Source organism: Natator depressus, chromosome 3 (assembly GCF_965152275.1).
Source record: "Natator depressus isolate rNatDep1 chromosome 3, rNatDep2.hap1, whole genome shotgun sequence".
Lineage (NCBI taxonomy): Eukaryota > Metazoa > Chordata > Testudines > Cheloniidae > Natator > Natator depressus.
This window is the reverse complement of record NC_134236.1, coordinates 178,996,346-179,017,817: the sequence shown is the minus strand read 5'-3', so window position 1 is coordinate 179,017,817 and position 21,472 is coordinate 178,996,346. Positions and strand designations below refer to the sequence as shown.

General features: G+C 42.3%; 1 protein-coding gene across 1 annotated transcript in view; it reads right to left on the bottom strand.

Annotated features, from left to right (window-relative positions):
- Positions 1-21,472, bottom strand: part of ASB3 (ankyrin repeat and SOCS box containing 3) — a 126,797-nt gene that overhangs the window by 40,023 nt on the left and 65,302 nt on the right. Inside the window, 2 exon segments of the mRNA XM_074949404.1 lie at positions 184-319; positions 928-1,040. Coding sequence (XP_074805505.1) covers positions 184-319; positions 928-1,040 — 249 coding nt within the window.

The window sequence follows — 21,472 nt, the reverse complement described above, 5'->3', positions numbered from 1 at the left end:
CAACTGTAGACAAGCACTTATGTTTTATGTCCTGTTTCTTGGTCTGACTCAAGGGAAAGCAAGGCAAGATACCGGAATAGCAAAATTTAAGCATTTTGTGATAATTTCACATACCAGTTCATAGCTGATGTTTCACTAACATTATAAAAATATTACTAATGCTAAATGAAAGGTGAAAATTACCATGTGATAGAAGTACACGTAAACTCTCCAGCTTCCCATACTGAGCAGCAATGAACAGAGGTGTGATTCCAAAGTCATCCACACATTCCTTGTTTGCTCCTTTTTCAAGAAGCAATTTTATTATTTCAGTATGTCCCTGAAATAAATATATTTTTGTTTTGTTAGAAAAAAAAAGCAGTGGAATTGATATAACCCTACTTTTTCATTCTTACTCTGTGTAGAAATCTAAAATATAGAGTACATTCAATATTCTATGGTATTCTGAAAGTCTGTGGCAGAATCATCAGATAGGTTTAATTTCATATTGCACATTTACCCAGTCCAATAAATATAAATAGAATTAAATTAGCATATTAGAACTATAAGTCTGATAAATTTTTATGCTGGATTAAAAAAAAATTGAGAAGAGACCAGGTTGACCTCATCTGATACACTTAATTTTGGGGGGAAGACTTTCATTGTATCTTATAACAGATTTACTTCCCAAATGTTAAATCTGATCACTTCTTAAGTACATGCAGTACTTTTAATATTTAAATAATCATTGCTGCCCAACACCTTCTATAGCTGCTGTAGCATAGTATGACATATTCAGAATGATCATTAGCATTTAGACTGCCTTTTCTGCCCTAGCCTAACAATCATAAATCACCAGAGTAAGAAGCAAAAACTGTACAACCTGTCATTTTAAAAGGGTAAAACACACTATTTACATGGAAATGAAATAATAAATTTATAGGTTACCTGAAAAGAAGCTTGGTGCAAAGAATTCCATCCAGACCAAGAATGGGATCCATTAATATTTGCTCCATGTTGGAGTAGAAGCTTTATAATTTCTGGATGTCCATTTTCTACAGCTTCAAACAGAGTAGTAAAAAATTACTCTTACCAAAGAGGCAGAATTGAAGGAACTGGTCAGCTCAGTGGTTTAGTCATCAAATTTTCACCTCAGTAGTCAGAATTGTTTTACAGCCTCACAACAGACATCAAAACTAATTCACTTTGAGTGACTGTGCAGCTTTGATTACAGATCTAAATCCAAACACACAAAACCTACTCTCTAAGGCTCTGCATATGAAACAGAAATTATATCCAGTGTTGCCTCTTTGTGAAGCAAAACATTTATAAGCTCCAAGATGGAGACATTGATAACCATCATTTAAGAATATGACAGTCACTACATGGATAATGGAGATAAAGTACTATCAATCTGATCATGTGGTTTCACAGGGAATAAAAGTTCCAATGTACAGCAAAACTAACATCTCTTTCTCCAGCAGGTGGAAATCTATGGAAACCATAATTAAGGAAACATCTGCTAGTAACTTTAATTTCTCCTCTTCCTCAATAATTTTTAACTTAAAAACACAAAAAAAATTGTACATATGGAAGTTAAGTCCTTAGTCCACATTGGTGTAAAACTACATCAACCTCTGTAGACATACTCCTGATTACACTCTGTGATGAGAGATCACAATCAGCCACACTAGCCCTAGAGGCAACTTCACATTTACCCACACATTCAGCATGAGGACAAGAAAGTGGAATTACAGTACGTGACGACTCTTACTAGTGTACCAATATTGCAGACACCTCTGAAAATGAAATACCCATAAAAAGAAAGTGATTGTTGATTACAGGAAAGAATAGAGAGTCAGGAGTTCTGGGTTCTACTTGTAGCTCTACCACCAATACACTCTGTAACTCACAGGTAAATTGAGGAACAAAGAGATTACATGATCTCTTATATGGAAAATAGGTATGATACAATCTTCAGTACATAATTTCTTGGAGAGTTCCTAAGCTTAGGAAATATTTGTAAACATTTTAAAAGACTTATAAACCCTATAAAGTGCAAAGTAACAATTTGTAAAATTCCATAGAGGACCTCACAGAATCACACTGAAAAAAAAAGAGTTTCTACAAAATGATTCTCAGTGTTACATTCTTCTTAGGTCATGTTTACTAAATTTTCAATCCAATTTTATTTTTCCCATCTCTGTCTACAGCAGGGGTGGGCAAATTTTTTGGCCAGAGGGCCAAATCTGGGTGGGGAAATTGCATGCAGGGCCATGAATGTAGGGCTGGGACAGGGGGTTGGGGTGCGGGAGGGAGTGCCACAGTTCCCTGTTCCCGGCCAATGGGAGCTGCGGGGGGCGGTGCCTGCAGGCGAGGGCAGCGTACGGAGCCAGATCCAGCCCACAGTTTGCCCACCCCTGGTCTACAGTCAATTTAGCTTATTAAAATCAAGCTGCTCGGTATCTGTTTTATATATTTATTGCCAACACTTAATAGCAAAAATTATTCCACAATTCCAACTTGTTTTCTAGTTATCAGGCTGCAGTGGTCATATATGAAGCCTCGGACCGGTTTTGTTCAATATCTTCATAAATGATCTGGAGGATGGTGTGGATTGCACCCTCAGCAAGTTTGTAGATGACACTAAACTCGGAGGAGAGGTAGATAGGCTGGAGGGTAGGGATAGGATACAGAGGGACCTAGACAAATCAGAGGATTGGGCCAAAAGAAATCTGAAGAGGTTCAGCAAGGACAAGTGAAGAATCCCATGCACTGCTACAGACTAGGGACCAAATGGCTAGGCAGCAGTTCTGCAGAAAAGGACCTAGGGGTTGCAGTGGACAAGAAGCTGGATATGAGTCAACAATGTGCCCTTGTTGCCAAGAAGGCCAATGGCATTTTGGGATGTATAAGTAGGGACATTGCCAGCATATCGAGGGACGTGATCGTTCCGCTCTATTCAACATTGGTGAGGCCTCATCTGGAGTACTGTGTCCAGTTTTGGGCCCCACACTACAGGAAGGATGTGGAAAAATTGGAAAGAGTCCAGCGGAGGGCAACAAAAATTATTGGTTTCAGAGTAGCAGCCGTGTTCACGAAAGCTTATGCTCAAATAAATTTGTTAGTCTCTAAGGTGCCACAAGTACTCCTTTTTTAAAAAATGATTGGGGAGGAGAGGCTGAGGGAACTGCGATTGTTTAGTCTGTGGAAGAGAAGAATGAGGTGGGATTTGATAGCTGCTTTCAACTACCTGAAAGGGGGTTCCAAAGAGGATGGATCTAGACTGTTCTCAGTGGTAGCAGATGACAGAACGAGGAGTAATGGTCTCAAGTTGCAGTGGGGGAGGATAAGGTTGGATATTAGGAAAACTTTTACACTAGGAGTGTGGTGAAACACTGGAATGTGTTACCTAGGGAGGTGGTGAAATCTCCTTCCTTAGAAGTTTTTAAGGTCAGGCTTGACGAAGCCCTGGCTGGGATGATTTAGTTGGGGATTGGTTCTGCTTTGAGCAGGGGGTTGGACACGATGACCTCCTGAGGTCCCTTCCAACCCTGATATTCTATGATTCTAGTCAGTCAGTAGTTTTTCTAGAGTTAGGCTGATATGAATTAGTTAGGGGGGATATGACAGAGGTCTATCAAATCATGACTGGTGTGGAGAAAGTAAATAAGGAAGTGTTATTTACTCCTTCTCATAACATAGGAACTAGGGGTCACCAAATGAAACTAATAGGCAACAGGTTTAAAACAAAAAAAAGGAAGTATTTTTTCACACAACCCACAGTCAACCTGTGGAACTCTTTGCCAGAGGATGTTGTGAAGTCCAAGACTATAACAGGGTTAAAAAAAGAACTAGATAAATTCATGAAGTCCATAATGGAGTCCATCAATGGCAATTAGCCAGGATGGGCAGGGATGGTGTCGTTAGCCTCTGTTTGCTAGAAGCTGGGAATGGGCAACAGGGGATGGATCACTTGATGATTACTTGTTCTGTTCATTCCCTCTAAAGCACCTGGCATTAGCCACCGTCAGAAGACAGGATACTGGGCTAGATGGACCTTTGGTCTGACCCAGTATGGATGTTCTTCTGTAAAAGAGGTAGCTTTCATTACAATGAAAGCTTTGTCAAAGACAGGGGTCTTGCACTTCACAATGAAGCAAACTTGGAATGTGACAGAGGTAGTAAAGTTCCAAAACAAATCACAAATGCCCTACCTCTAATCCTCTAATCACATAAAGACCGTGAGCAGAAGTTCCTCAGCAGACCTCAGCTGACATGTTGGTGCACAGAAAGAGATGCAAACTCTAAGACAGCTAAATGTCATACCACAGAAGATTTTGTAGATTAAAACTAATTATTTGAATTGTAATCAGATGCAGATGGGAAGCCAGTAAAGTGGATGGCACACAGGCCTAATGTGCTCATGGCCGATGCACTGCGCTGTGAGCATGTTGCTACTGCATTCAGCATTAGCTAAAGTTTCCAAGTGGTCTTCAAGGATAACCCTAACTGTGAGACAATGAAGTAGCCCAAGCCTGAAAGTGATAGAGTCATGGATGACTCGTGAGATCTGCTTCAGTGAGGAAAGGCTGCAACACTTCAACCAACCACAGATTCAAAAAGCTGTATGAACCCCTTTTGCTAGTTGGGAATCCAAGAGAAATCTTGGGGTCAAATTACCCCAAGCTGTTTTGGCATGGATGGGATTCATTTCATGAATAAGTAGAGCAGTTACAACCCTCACTAATTTCTCTAGATTACCAACCAAACAAATACATCTCTGTTTTAACCAGATTAATTATCAGCCAACCCATTCTCATTTGACCCTATTTTAGGCAGATGCTACGGAAGCAAGGAAACTGAACGAACTGAATCTGATGAATAAGAAACCTAGAACTAAGTACCATCACCATACAAACATTACCACAGACCAAAATGCCTCACAACCTTCTTCAGCAGCTCTTATGCTCTTAGGAGGATAAACAACTTCCTGTGGTACCTCACATGTGAAGGACTAAGTCACTGTTCATTTCCCTTACTCTAGTACCACTCTTCGCACCTGTCAGAAAGGAAGGACTTGGTCACTGAAATCATTCCAGGTAGATTCTTTGTCATATATGTTAAGTGTGCACATCCAATATAAAGTTTGTCTAAACCAGGGATCTCAAACTCAATTTACCTTAGGGCCAGTGCCCGTCCTCAAATTCTTCCAGTGGGCCAACAATGTAACTGATGATGGTGTTCAGAAAACGATAATATTGTATTTTTTATTTCAAATTTCTTAGAAATAATAAAACTGTCATACAACTTTATACAATTCTTCACCTGCCAGAGTGTTTTAGTGTTTGCCAGACACCTGGCAACACTTCAGTTCTGTCAGTTTGTTGATGTTTGGCCTCAGTGACTGAGCAATTGAAACTTTCAGGATTGCAGCAAGGTGGGCATCAGATAGTTGTGTTCAGTATTTTGACTTGTTTATATACACTGTGGAAAAAAGTGACACTGCCTCCATGGCTGACTCTGCCTGGCAACTAATGATGCTGCCTCCATGGCTAACTCTGCCCGATGACTAGTGATGGTATCTCTGTCCCTCACCCCCAGCCAATGGGAACTGCGGAGGGCGGCACCTGCAGCAGACAGAGTGGGTAGCGTGGCTGCATGCGTCTCTCCTCCATGGGACTCAGTGGGGAGGTTCTCAGGCCACAGAAGGCCCGTGGGCCAGGACTTTGAGACCCCTGGTCCAAACCCTACAGGATACTTAAAACTTGACTTTGGTATAAAGAGTCTCTAACTAAAAAGGAGCATATTAACACTTGTATGCCTCTATATTAACTCAAACGTACCTTTTCAGAGACCTCTACTATTCACAGACCTTGGAACTAGCTGACAACATGCTAACCTAGAACCCCATTACCACTCCCATCAGACAAGGGGCTCACCTCAAGAAAAAACCACCGCAGACTGAAAATAGCCACTTATTTACTTATCCAGCCACCAACTTGTGCCACTATACGGAATAGTCACGTGTGTCTCACAGTTCACCTGCTGCTGAAAACAAGTTAGTAAACTACCCTTGTTTACAGTCAAAACTCCACTGCTCTGTGCACTTGTGAGGATACATTATCTTTCTCCTGAGGTTGGTTACAGCAGCTGGAAACATGATTGCCATTGGCCAGGTAAGACAGTAGGAATGCTACTGAGAGGTCCGTTTTACCAAATTTTGATATTGCATATAAACTGTACTAACAGAAAACCAAAACTTCAGAGCGCTTTCTTACACTATATTGAAATAAAAACTGTTTGGCTGTAAGAGCAAAATTGTTGAACTAGAAGGCAAAAACAGCAAAGTGAGAGGTTCTTCTCCATTTTTTTTTTTTATGTCCATATATCTCAGCTGTTCATTAAAATTGATGACAGAGGCAAATCAGGAGAAGTTGTGATTCTGCCTCCGTGAATGTGTTGCACATTTTAACATTTTGGCAGAGATATGAGGTTATGCATTTCCAGCTGAGGGAAGCAGGAAAGAGCTTGGCCTCTGGAGCAAGCTGTTGATACTATCTTGTCTAAAATGTGTTTAAATCTTTGAAAAATTGAATAGGTGCAAAAGTTAAAGCAGCCCTGTGCACAGCTACTGCTTGCCCAGGCTATCACCATAAGTCTTGCTGTCTTTGGTGGCATTATAGGGGTCACATTCAGAGAGATGAATCGTTCTTGAATGTTTTCTCCTATACACAGTATTTCTTTTTTTATTTTCTTTATTTTTGTTCTTTACCCTCTCCAACCCGACTCACTTGGACAATTCTAGAGACTAAAAATTTCCACTTATTCACATAGGAATTCTATTTAAAATAGAACAGCTACTCATATATCTACAGGGAGCAGGCCAGTGTATTGGCTACATCAGAGGGCCTCACAGTGCCCTTTGTTCATATGAATCTGTCTTCTTCCCATCCTGCCTTTCTTACAAGCCAAAAAAGTTGCTCTACTCTCAATGACTGACCCCTACTTCAGAGTTGTTTAGACCATAGACAGACACTTACACTTTACTTATGGTAATTTACACAATTATAGAAACATCTTAAATTGTGGAATTCAACTGAAATTCTCTCTAATGGCATTTACAGCTCAAGGGGTATAAAGGTAGAATTTAAAAGGTGAGCTGAGAATATTTTCTTAACACGCCCAACTACATATATTATGATGTAAACCCTAAATAGATTGTATAAAGAAGTGCACTCTTCACCTCATTTCCGCTTCTGCAAACCCACACCAGCTGACCCCTCTTTCAGACGCCAGACCCTCGCACAATGCGTGCCTTAATTTCAGAGGCTTTGAAGAACCATGCTGGGGCATGGAACTGACTCATGATAGCTCATGTAAGTGTTTTTTTTTCCCTTTCATTATATAGCACAGTTTTATTGTGTCTTTCATATTATTTTTATACCCTTTGAAATATAAAACAACACAAAAAACACTTTGCAAACCACGCTATATAATAAACAATTACACTTACATGAGCCACTGAAACAGCTCTATTTTTCCCAACAAGGTACCACAGCAGATGCAATGTTAAGTGTGGCAGGAGCTGGCCAGCTTGACTTTGAGGATACTGAAATGAAAGACAAAGTCTGTTCAGAGTTAATTACATGCCAAAGGCCTCCCTTATCTATCTGAGCCATTCAGAACATAAAAATACATTTAGCTAATTTTTGGTTACATATTTGCAAATTATATTTAAAGTAAGCATAATTCATAGATTCATAGATACTAAGGTCAGAAGGGACCGTTATGATCATCTAGTCTGACCTCCTGCACAACGTAGGCCACAGAATTTCACCCACCCACTCCTGCGAAAAACCTCTCACCTATGTCTGAGCTATTGAAGTCCTCAAATCGTGGTTTAAAGACTTCAAGGAGCAGAGAATCCTCCAGCAAGTGACCCGTGCCCCATGCTACAGAGGAAGGCGAAAAACCTCCAGGGCCTCTTCCAATCTGCCCTGGAGGAAAATTCCTTCCCGACCCCAAATATGGCAATCAGCTAAACCCTGAGCATATGGGCAAGATTCACCAGCCAGATACTACAGAAAAATTCTTTCCTGGGTAACTCAGATCCCACCCCATCTAATATCCCACCACAGGCCATTGGGCCTATTTACCATGAATATTTAATTACCAAAACCATGTTATCCCATCATACCATCTCCTCCATAAACTTATCAAGTTTAATCTTAAAGCCAGATAGATCTTTTGCCCCCACTGCTTCCCTTAGAAGGCTATTCCAAAACTTCACTCCTCTGATGGTTAAAAACGTTTGTCTAATTTCAAGTCTAAACTTCCTGGTGGCCAGTTTATATCCATTTGTTCTTTTGTCCACATTGGTACTGCGCTTAAATAATTCCTCTCCCTCTCCGGTATTTATCCCTCTGATATATTTATAGATAGCAATCATATCTCCCCTCAACCTTCTTTTAGTTAGGCTAAACAAGCCAAGCTCCCTGAGTCTCCTTTCATAAGACAAGTTTTCCATAATAGAGAATACAGGGAAGAACAAGTTGGTTGTCTGTCCACCTGAGGAACAATACCTTCCTTCTTTGTTCAACATAGGTCCAAAGGACAATCTGCACTCAAAACAATATAAGAACAGTAGTGCTGCTTCTTGCCTGAATCCTTGTCTACACCAGCAAATGTCCTGTTACTGACAACAGGTGTCACCAACAAGTGAAACTAAACTGGTGCTGAACAGTTTAAATGCAATACACCAAGGACAAACCCTTTTCAGCTTAATTTCAGGAAGTGAGTTAGGTTGGTTTTAGCCACAGATTCTGGGCTGGTTCTGAATTCCTTGGCTACACTTGCAGTTAAATTATGTTCGGCACCATTTTTGTTGCACCCATTGCTGACAAACTAATTTTGCTATGATAAGAAAAGTAATAACCAATAATAATATTAATAAAAGTGCTCTAACTATTGAGCTTGAAGAGAGTGAGACAGACTATAATAATGTGATCCTAGCCTCTCTCACTCAGTATGAATGCAGAATCCTTGCCACTCACTAAGAAACACTAGTAAAGTCTTTCCTACTGGAAAAACAGCACTATTTTTCCCTGCGATTTGCAGCCTAACCTGAATAGAAAAAAGGTACTAAGTAGCAGAAAGGTGAGTCAAAGAAGAGGGTGACAAAGACAGAAGGAAAATAAATCAAAAGGTAATGTAAATATGATTGTAGACTACTTGCCTCAAAATATTGCTCTCCTAACTTTTACTCCCACAAAAACTTGCCTTTAGATCACTTAATGCAGAGGTGGGCAAACTATGGCCCGTGAGCCACATCTGGTCCACAGGACCATCCTGCCTGGCCCTTGAGCTCCTGGCCAGGGAGGCTAGCCCCACTCCCCTGCAGCCATGCCGCCGCACGTGCAGCACGGCTGGCTCCGGCCAGGCGGCGGGGCTGTGAGCTCCTGCTGCTCTGAGCCGCATGGTAACGGGGTGGGGGAGTTGGATAAGGGGTATGGGGTCCCGGGGGGGCAGTTAGGGGACAGGGAGCAGGGGGTGGTTGGATGGGGCGGAGGTTCGGGGGGGCAGTCAGGGGACAGGGAGCATGGGGTGGTTGGATAGGGGGTGGAGTCCCAGGGGGCCTGTCAGGGGGTGGGGGTGTGGATAAGGGGCGGGGGGGGCAGTCAGGGGACAGGGAGCAGAGGGGTTGGATAGGGAGTGGGATCCCGGGGGGGCAGTTTGGGGTGGAGGGTCCCAGAGGGGATGGTCAGGGGACAAGGAGTGGGGGGGGAGGGTTGGATGGGTCTGGAGTTCTGAGGGGGGCAGTCAGGGGGAGGGGGTAGATAGGGAGCGGGGTCCTGGCTGTTTGGGGAGGCACAGCCTTCCGTACTCGGCCCGCCATACAGTTTTGCATGCCTCGGGCCAAAAAGTTTGCCCACCCCTGACTTAATGGGTTACTCTCCTACAAACCAATCTGCTCATCAATAGATCACCATAGTATTGAAAATAATGAATTTAGTAGGTTGTTTTTAAGAAACTTCCAAGTGTCAATTTTTCTTAGACATAATGTTACTTTGGAGATAAAGCACCATGGCTACACTATTTATGGATTTTTATAATCAATGACACATCACTACATTTTGTACGATTAAGTATTTGTGGCAACATCCTAGCTAACTTTAATGCAATTTTGACAAAATAACCATGACCTGAAAGTATATAATTTCTCTTTAACATTCATATTACTAATCAATGCTTGTGATACAGCAACAGAACTTAGAGATGAAAATGAAAAATTCTTACATGCTATTTTTTTGGTTATTATTCAGACCCTATCTATCCTGAGAAGAAGCAAACAAAAAAAGGCAGAGCGCACCAGCCTGTTTTTAGAGAGCATGTTGAGGAACTTCTGCAGCAGCAAGTGGACAGGCTGCAGGCTATCTACCTACAAATTCACCTCTGCCTGCCAAGTGGTAGCTATAATGGTTTCCTGAACCTATAAATCTCATGCCCTCTGTTGCAACGTTTTATGCCCTTTTATGCCATTTGTTAACAAATAACTTCATCTTCCCCTAGTGATTAGCTACTGCTGATGTCCCACCGCTTTCCCATTGGGAGGAGGCAACCCCTCATCTTTTCTTGTCCATCCCACTCTCTTAGCCCAGATCACCTCTCCTGAAGAAAAACTCATAAGAGGTGATAGAGAAGGGCAGATAAACAGAGGGAAAACTCAGTTCCTACATATTGTTCTTCTCAAGGGGAGGAACTTGGGGACTCACAAGATGGAGAAACTCAAGGCAACACAACTCTGTGACTCTATCACCATCCCTTTCTATACATCCCTATATTCAGGTGCCCTCTGCACACAAATGGGTGAAATTCTGGCCCCAGTGAATTTTGAGTTTAGCTACTGTCTTCTTGGAAACATGGATTTTAATGCCTCTAACTACTACATAAACTATTCCCTTTCATTAGTACACCTAAGCCTTGGAAAACCCTACTTATGATAGACAAACTGATTCACTATTACTGGCTGAAGATTTTTTCCATATTTTTTTCTGGGTGTCAGCCACCAACACAAAGCAGAGCAACTCTGCTCATTTCCCTGCCCTAGTGCTGAGTATACCCAATGAAACAAAGGTAGGTGAGCGTCAGAGTTCTTTGGACTTTGCCTGTTCTTCAGCTTCTCTAGCTGGTTGTTACCTGGATTAGTGAAAGCTGCTCTGAGTCTATCATAATTACTTTGTAGGTTTACAAACATAAGTAGATGGACAAATAAATACATATCATTATCATATAAAAACAACACTGGAATATTAATTCTGTAAAACCACACAAGACTAGGGAGAAAACACACAGATGAGCTGAAAACGTAACACCATATACTGTATTTTCCAATATCTAGAAAACAAAGTGCAATAATTATACTGCAAGAGTGGTTTTCACACTAGATCATTGCTAAATAAATTATTTGTTTCCAATCAGTCATTTTCTGTATTCCTTCTGCAAATATTACTGGTATAAAGAGAGACTTCCCTCATTAAGCCATTGGCAAAGGTGTGCTGATGGACAGATAATCACTACAGTCTCTGTGACACAGCTTACTTACCTATAAAATGGGTACAATACTTACCTATGCCTCAGGGTTGTGCTGGAGAAAATAGTCTATAAAGTACTTCGACATTGTATACACTGCAGAAATGCAAGTTGTTACAGCTGTTCAATCATGGTAATTTTTAGGAAGAGCCATTGACTGGTCATTGTGAAGAGCACATTATCATAAAAATATAATTAAAAGATGTCAAATCCCACCGGCAAAAGGGTTCCATAACCTGTAACATTTTTGTGATAAATGAAAGGGTGGGAGGGAGTAGCTCCCTTTTATGGACACCCAGCCAGCCAGTTAGCTATAAAATCCCTCTTGGTAGTTGTTCTCTACTTGCTTTACCTGTAAAGGGTTAAAAAGTCTCCCTACATAGGTAAAAAGAAGGGAGTGGGCACCTGACCAAAAGAACCAATGGGAAGGCTAGAACTTTTTAAAATTGGGAAAAAAAACTTCCCCTTTGTCTGTTCTGTTGTTGTTCTTGAGAAGCAGACAAAGGACTGGAACTACGTTGTAAGAAGCTTGGAGCCAGGTATGAAAAATCATCTGAATCATACCTAGAAACTACTCACTTGAAACCCCCAGATATGTAAGTAGATCAGGAAATGTCTAGGAAGATGCGATTAGGTTTTTTTTAATTATTATTTCTTTATGGCTTGTGGACTCCTCTGTGCTAACCCCAAATACTTTCGTTTTGCTTGTAACCTTTAAGCTGGATCTCAAGAAGGTTATTCTTGATGCTTAATTATTGTAAGTGGGTTTTTTAAATCTAGCAATTGCCTGAGTTTTCAAATTTATTTTCTTTCTTTTTGTTTTTAATAAAATTTACCTTTTTTTAGAACAGGATTAGATTTTGTGTCCTAAAAGCTTTGTACATATGTTGTTTAATTAGCTGGTGGCAACAGCTATTTCGTTTGTTTTCTTTCTCAGATCTTCCGTGGGGTTAGGGGGGTGAAAGGGCTTGAGGGTACCGCACAGGAAGGAATTCCCAAGTGCGCCTTTCTGGGTTTTCAAAGGGGTTTTTGCAGTTGGATGGTGGCAGCATCTACCCATCCAAGGTCAGAGAGAAGCTGTAATCTTGGAAGTTTAACACAAGCCTGGAGTGGCCAGTATTAATTTTTAGAATCCTTGCGGGCCCCCACCTTCTGCACTCGAAGTGCCAGAGTGGAGAATCAGCCTTGACAACTTTAATGGCTCGTACTAGTCAACAAAGAATTATGCTTGTGCTGTGGTAACAGCAAATAGATTTGAACAATAGTTTGTCATATCAGAATTGAATTTTTGCTGTTGTTTTTGAACTTAGGTGAAGGAGAAACTTCATCATCTCAATAGGAAATTCAAGCTCTCAGTACAAGTTCACTGGTCAGATTGTTTGTGCTTCACAATGTTGTTGAGGAGCTCCTATTCCCCATGCAATCCCAAGTTTGACTCGACTTAATTAAAGTTTCTCAATGAGTTTAGCTCAACAGTTTATCCATTACATCTACTTCTCATATGCAGAAATCCCGAAGTGTCAAGGGTTCAGAGTCAGAAATTCTTTGAAAATTATGGAAGGCACAGAATTCATGATTTTGTGAAAGCCATGACAAAAATGAAGACTGTGTAATGTAAGTATATAATACATAGCATGCTGAGAAATGAGTCAAGCAATTTAACTTCACTTGATTGGACAAAGGGGAAGGAAGATACATAATAAATTCTTCAGAATTTGCCTAGACTGCCTGAAACTTTATCAATACCAAACTAACAACAACAGATGCCTAAAGGTTAGGAGTCCTGGCAAACTCACTCTAGAGCTGGGAACTGCCTCCACCTCTTTCCCTTTGACTTGACCCTGAATTTGGGAACCCATGGTCCTGTCCCAGTGCATCATCACAGAGCAACAGAAGGGTCACAAGGACCAATTGCTGATGCATACTAACGTGTAGGCCTCTGCTCCCACATACAGACACCTCAGATCCTTGTGTGCCTAGCCAACCTATTATCAGCCTCTAATGATTGGCTCTTTTGGAATTCACAGAAGGAACAGTTCCTCACATGTTCACAAATCACACCAAATACATACCCAATCCTCCTATGCTAATTGGTCCTTTAACTGACTCAGTTGCAGGGACTATAAACCTGCCCATGCAATCCATCTAGAAGTTGTGTTGGGGCAACTTAGCCCTGGTCTACACTACGGGGTTAGGTCGAATTTAGCCGCGTTAGGTCGATTTTAAAAATGAATGCGTCGACACAACCAACCCCGTTCCGTCGACCTAAAGGGCTCTTAAAATCGACTTCTGTATTCCTCCCCGGTGAGGGGAGTAGTGCTAAAATCAACCTTGCTGGGTCGAATTTGGGGTAGTGTGGATGCAATTTGATGGTATTGGCCTCCGGGAGCTATCCCAGAGTACTCCAATGTGACCGCTCTGGACAGCACTTTGAACTCAGATGCACTAGCCAGGTACACAGGAAAAGCCCCAGGAAATTTTGAATTTTATTTCCTGTTTGGTCAGCGTGGTGAGCTCAGCAGCACAGGTGACCATTCAGTCCCCCCAGAATCACAAACAAGCTGCAGCATGGACCGAAAGGGAGACACTGGATCTGATCGCTGTATGGGGAGAAGAATCTGTGCAGGCCGAACTCCGATCAAAAAGAAGAAATGCTAATATATATGCCAAAATCGCACAGGGCATGGTGGAGAGAGGCTACAACAGGGACACAGCAGTACCACATGAAAATTAAGGAGCTCAGGCAAGCCTACCAAAAGACAAAGGAGCCATATGGTTGCTCCGGGTCAGAACCCCATAAATGCCACTTCTATGATCAGCTGCATTGCATTCTAAGGGGGGCGGGGACCCTACCACTACCCCACCACTGTCCATGGACACCTGCAAGGGGGGTGTCTCACACAACAGGGAGGAGAATTTTGTGGATGAGGAAGAGGAGGAGCAGAATGTGCAGCAGGCATGCAGTGAATCTGTTCTCCCCAGCAGCCAGGACCTTTTCATCACCCTGGAGCCAATACCCTCCCAAGGCGAGATCCCTGGCCCTGAAGCCGCAGAAGGCAGCTCTGGTGAGTTCACATTTGTAACTGCAGTACAGGGTTTAAAAGCAATAGTGTTAAATGTTTGATTTGCTCTGAAGACTTGGGATGCATTCGCGGCCAGTACAGCTACTGGAAAAGTCTGTTAACGTGTCTGGGGATGGAGCGGGAATCCCCAGGGACATCTCCATGAAGCTCTCCTGGAGGCACTCTGAAAGCCTTTGCAGAAGGTTTCTGGGGAGAGCTGCCTTATTTCATCCTCCACAGTAGGACACTTTACCACGCCAAGCCAGTAGCAAGCAGTCTGGAATCACTGCAGCACAAAGCATGGCAGCAAAAGGTCCTGGGTTTTGGTCGCATTCAAGCAACATTCGGTCTATATCTTTCTGTGTTAGCCTCAGGAGAATGATATCATTCATGGTCACCTGGTTGAAATAGGGGACTTTTTGTAAGGGAACAGTAAAAGGACCCCATTTATGCTGGGCTGTTTGCGCTTGGCTAAAAGGGATCATCACGGAGAATAGCCATGTGGCGGGGGAAGGGGTAAAGGGATCATCCCAGAGAATAGCCACACGGTGGGGCGGGGGGAGGTGTCTGCTGCACATCCACCCAAAAACTGCAGCCCCTCCTTTTAAATGAGAAATCCAGCCGGCATTGCTTGCTATGGGAAAGGAAGGCGCTGCAGTTTGAAACTATTTCCACATGTTATGAAGGCGTAAGAAGCCAACCCCGCGTACCAAAAGGCTTAGCATGGCTGCCTGGAAACCGAATTCTGTTGCCCAGCCTTGTGTGATGTGTCACCATACCAGCAGGCACTCAATATAAAAGGCAAAATGCAACCTTGTACCTAAAGCACATGTGCAGTCTGCTGTGAATTGCTTGATTCACTGTGAAAGAGTCTCCCTTTTGTTCTCAGAAATGTATCATCTTAAATTTTACTCCCCCTTTTTATCCCCGCACAGGTGCAAATGTTTCTATGCTCCCTCTATCATCTCCATCCCTGAGGTTATCGCAGATTACAAGGCAAAAAAAATGCACTCGCAGTGACATGTTTTCCAAGCTCATGCAGTCCTCCAGCACTGATAGGGCACAGCTGAATGCATGGAAGCATTCAGTGACAGAGGCCAGGAAAGCATTAAATGACCGCGATAAGCAGAGGCAGGAGGCGATGCTGAGGGTAATGGGGGAGCAAACGGACATGATGAGGCATCTTGTGGAGCTGCAGGAAAGCCAACAAGAGCACAGACCCCCCGCTGCATCCATTGCACAACTGCCTGCCCTCCTCCCCAAGTTCCATATCCTCCTCACCCAGACGCCCAAGAACGTGGAGCAGGAGGCTCCGGGCACCCAGCCACTCCACTCCAGAGGATGGCCCAAGCAACAGAAGGATGTCATTCAAACAGTTTTGATTTGTAGTGTGGCTACAATAAGCAATGTGGCTTGTCCTTCCCTCCTCCCACACCCCACCCCACCCCACCCGGGCTACCTTCTCAGTTATCTCACTTTTTTTTTAATTATTAAAGAAAGAATGCATGGTTTCAAAACAATAATTACTTTATTTCCTTTGCCAGCTGTGATCGAAGTGGGGAGGGTGGTTGGCTTACTGGAAATTAAAATCAACAAAGGGGGTGGGTTTGCAGCAAGGAGAAACACACACAACTGTCACACTGTAGCCTGCCAAGTCATGAAACTGGTTTTCAAAGCCTCTCTGATGCGCAGCGCACCTAGCTGTGCTCTTCTAATCGCCCTGGTGTCTGGCTGCTCAAAATCGGCCGCCAGGCGATTTGCCTCAATCTTCCACCCTGCCATAAACGTCTCCCCCTTACTCTCACAGATATTATGGAGCACACAGCAAGCAGCAATAACAATGGGAATGTTGATTGCGCTGAGGTCTAACCTAGTCAGCAAACAGTGCCAGCGAGCTTTTAAACTTCCAAAGGCACATTCTACCAATATTCTGCACTTGCTCAGCCTATAGTTGAACTACTCCTTACTACTGTCCAGGCTGCCTGTGTATGGCTTCATGATCCATGGGACCAAGAGGTAGGCCGGGTCCCCAAGGATAACTATTGGCATTTCAACATCCCCAATGGTAATTTTCTGGTCTGGGAAGTAAGTCCCTTCCTGCAGCTGCTCGAACAGCCCAGAGTTCCTAAAGATGCGAGCATCATGCATCTTTCCCAGCCATCCCACGTTGATGTCAGTGAAACGTCCCCTGTGATCCACCAGTGCTTACAGCACCATTGAGAAGTACCCCTTGCAGTTTACATACTGGTTGGCAAGGTGGTCCAGTGCCAAGATAGGCATTCCATCTATCGCCCCACCAGAGTTAGGGAACCCCATTGCAGCAAAGCCATCCAGTATGACCTAGACATTTCCCAGAGTCGCTACCCTTGATAACAGAATGTCAGTGATTGCACTGGCTACTTGGGTCACAGCAATCCCCCCAATAGATTTGCCCACCTCAAATTGATTCCCGACTGACTGGTAGCAGTCAGGCGTTGCAAACTTCCACAGGGCGATTGCCACTCGCTTCTCAATTGTCAGGGCAGCTCTCATCTTGGTACTCCTGCAGTTCAGGGCGGGGGAAAGCAACTCACAAAGTTCAAGGAAAGTGGGCTTACGCATGCAAAAGTTTCGCAGCCACTAGGAATCATCCCATACCTGCAACACTATGCAGTCCCACCGGTCTGTGCTTGTTTGCTGGGCCCAGAATCAACGTTCCACTGTATAAACCAGCCCCACTGCCGCCATGATGTCCCAATTGCCACAGCCCGTGCTTTCAGGAACGTCTGTGTCCATGTCCTCCTCACAATTGTCCTCATACCAGCGTCTCTTAGCCAGGTTCTGCACATACTGCAGGATAATGCGCGAGGTGTTTACAATGCTCACAACAGCAGCGGTGAGCTGAGCGGGCTCCATGCTTGCCGTGCTATGGCATCTGCACGGGTAACCCAGGAAAAAAGGCGCAAAACGATTGTCTACCATTGCTTTCACAGAGGGAGGGAGAGAGGGAGAGGAGACTGACGACATGTACCCAAAACCACTTGCGACAATGTTTTTGCCCCACCAGGCATTGGGAGCTTAACCCAGAATTCCAATGGGCAGTGGAGATTGCGGGAACTGTGGGATAGCTACCCACAGTGCACCGCTCCGTGAGTCGATGCTAGCCGCGGTATTGAGGACGCACTCCACCGACTTAATGTGCTTAGTGGGGACATACACAATCGACTGTATAAAATCAATTTCTAAAGATCGACTTCTATAAAATCGACCTAATTTCATCATGTAGACATACCCTCAGTGAAGGAAAAACCTGACTGGAACTCATGAATGGATCAAACCAACACAAACACGGAAACCAAGAACCCAACGCAGATGTACAGCAGTAAACACTATAAACAGAACCCAGAGATTAATACACCTTTCCTCTCCCTTGCCTTCCATCATGCAACTGGATATGAATGAGAATTTAACTATTTTATCTGAAAAGCTATAGGTTCTGCTGCCCCTTCTGAAGCTTTGTAAATAAAAAAACAAAGGCTGAAGAATTCTGTGCCCACTCATAAACACTGTTGAAACTTATATTTGTGGGTGGATAGTCACTATGGGATTTTCAAAAGCACCTAAAGAAAATTTAATGGAAGTTGTTCCCCTAACTCCCCCATGTGCTTTTGAAAATTCCACCCTCAGTGGAGAAATGAACAATTTTGAAAATGCCTTTGACAATTAATATTAAAATGTATTTGCTCTTTGTATTTATATCTTTTATCCTCCTAACCCAGCACTGAACCAAAGAAGTATTTTAAAAATAACCCTTCAATTGAACTGCAGATATCATAGCTTTTTAAAATACGACCGTAGTATACAAATAAACTAAAAACTCCATTGTACACTAAACAGTGGTTGACTTCTGATAAGTTCAGCCATCTCCAATGTCACAATTTATCATACAATAATGAAACTTATTCCTAAACTGATTTAAATCCCCATACATCTAAAAATGCAGAATGGTATGCTGTACGGTAAAATCTTATGGGGGCAATCTCCTGTCCTGAAAATATCCCTAAATATACTGAGTACAATTCTGTTCCCCTTTATTCAACTGCCACCTTTCTCAGACAACAGATATTTGTCAGTCTCTCAAGTTTAAAAAAAATGATTATGTGATCTAAGAAATATAACAAAGCAAAATTAACTAATACACAAAGACATTTTGATCACCTCACAAGAACTAAAGCTTCCACATCTCCAATTATCTTGATGCTGTAACTCCTTAATATGTGTAAAGTATCCCTTTTCTGAACCCCACAGATACCTGTACTTTATCCAGCACCATATCTCACACATATGCATGTTAAACTGAAAATCTGTCAAAATGTTCAGGTTTTTTCAGTATCAAATAAAAAAGACAACTGAAGAAAATAAAAATGATTTCTCTGTTTAGACTACACAAGCAAACAAAGCATGTCCTGGGGAACACTGTTGAGGAAAATTCTCAGTGAGAATACCCCAAAGAGTGCAAAAAGCTAAAAAGATGCATTATATTCCAATTTTAAACTACACAAAAAAGAATTTTAAGTCAATATATCAGAAACATTGTCTCATCTACAATGCCAGGTTTTGATAAATATTGCTGAGAAAATACCGTGGTCAGCAAGGCTGTAGTGAGAAGTGCTGTACTGTTTTGCAACAGTTTATCTTAATATTTGTAGAAAATCTATGATTTCTGTGGTGTAGGTACCAATCATTGCGAATTTCATATATGTGCCTTTACTGTGCTCGGGTTTTATGCATATACGTAATAAGTACATAAAAATATTCAGTACAGAATTCTAGGCACATTCAAGTTTTTGCATAGAGCAAATATCTAATGTGCAGTAGAGGTTACACATACTGACAAATACATATTTTTCTGAAGAAAACATCTACTTTATCATTGTCAAAATGAATCGTTTTTTTCTTCTTCAAAAGAACACACCTTAATGAAAGCTATTTTAATCCACTGCAGTATTTTTCTGGTCCTTTGGTTACACTGACATCTGGTGGCACTTAAAGAAAATTCTCAAACTACAGGTTATTATAAGTTTAGTTATTATTTTATTCAGCTATTTTATGTCATTACCTCAGGTATCTTAATATGAATAGTCAGCACTTCTATTATAAAGGCCCTCTACTCAAGCTTTCATAATCTGCCAGTAAAATCTGCTCTGAGGTGAACCTTGACATTCTACCACTTTGTCGAGGAATAATTTTTCCCCTATTTTTTTTCCTATTTTTTAAAACTTTTGGCCACATTTGCATTACATGGGTACCTCAAGGGCTGATAACAGGATACAGGCTCTGGCCTTTCTTGCCTCGGTCATTTGTTACCAGCTGTTCAGTACTATACATGAAAAATGCAGTACATTTTCTGATGGAAAAATATTCAAAAAAATCAAAGAAATGTAGGGCTGTAAGGGACGTCGAGAAGGCATCAAGTCCAGACCCCTGCACTGTGGCAGGACCAAGTAAACTTAGACAATCCATTTGTCCAACCTGTTTTTAGAAACTTCCAATGATAGGGATTCCATAGCCTACCTTGGAAGCCTATTCCAAACTTAACTACCTTTAGTTAGAAAGTTTTTCCTAATACCTAACCTAAATCTCCCTCGCTGCAGATTAAGCCCATTACTTCTTGTCCTACCTTCAGTGGACCTGAAGAACAATTGATCCCCGTCTTCTTTATAACAGCCATTGACATATTTGAAGACTTATCTGGTCCCTGCTCAGTCTTCCTTTCTTAAGACTAAACATGCCCAGTTTTTTTTAACCCTTCCCTCATAGGTCAGGTTTTCTAAACCTTTTATCATTTTTGTTGCTGTCCTCTAGACTCTCTCCAATTTGTCCACATCTTCCTAAAGTGTGGATATAGTACTCGAGCTGAGACATCACCAGTGCCGAGCAGAGCGGGACAATTACTTCCCGGGTCTTACATACAACACTCCTGTGAATGTGAACACCCCAGAATGATATTAGTCTTTTTGCAGTTATATTGCCATCCAATTACAACAGGAACTGGCTAGCATTGTTCTGGTAGCCTCAGCAATGAAGGGGAGAAACCGAATGGGAATGGAGACTGAAGTACTCTTTCAAACATAAATTAGTTCCCCCCATGCTTTACTATTCATTAGCGATCATCGAACAGCAGAGTTTCTGTGGGCATTTGTAAGTGGGAGTTTGGGATTTTTTCCTCCCCTTTCTTCTTTACTAAGAATAGGGTCTAGAAAGAGGATATAACGATGGCTCCCCAAGGAGGAGAGGAGAGGAGAGGAGGGAAAGAAGATGGTTGGATGAAGAAGCTGCAGGATGTTAATCATCCTTCAGGGGATATCTGATGGAAGCTACTTACGCATGAAATGTCATCTGATAGAGCTCATGGCAGAGAAGATTCAAGGATTAGAGATACAGTTAGAGACAACGACGGCATTCAGATTGGGATTTGAAAGTATGATGCAGGAGAGGAGAGAAGAGGTGATAGAGACAACTCAAGATTTGTGGAAACCTGCCAAACAAAAGGAACTAGAGGGCATTCTGCCAGAAGAGGAGGTTGATCCATGGAAGAATATAACCACAAGCACAAGGCAGAAGAGACCAGATAGTGGTGGTGAAATTAAATTGAGTAACAGGTTTGCTGCACTAAGGAATTAGGAGGAGAAAGAGGCAGAAGATGGTGTGGTGAGGAAGAAAAGAATGGAAGCCAGTCCCTGCAAAAAAGAGGAAGAGATTATGGAAATAGACATGGACCAAAGCCTAAGGAAAAATGAGGACAATGTTCAGAAGACTGTGAGAGAGGACATAAAACAGATTCATACCAACACCAGGAA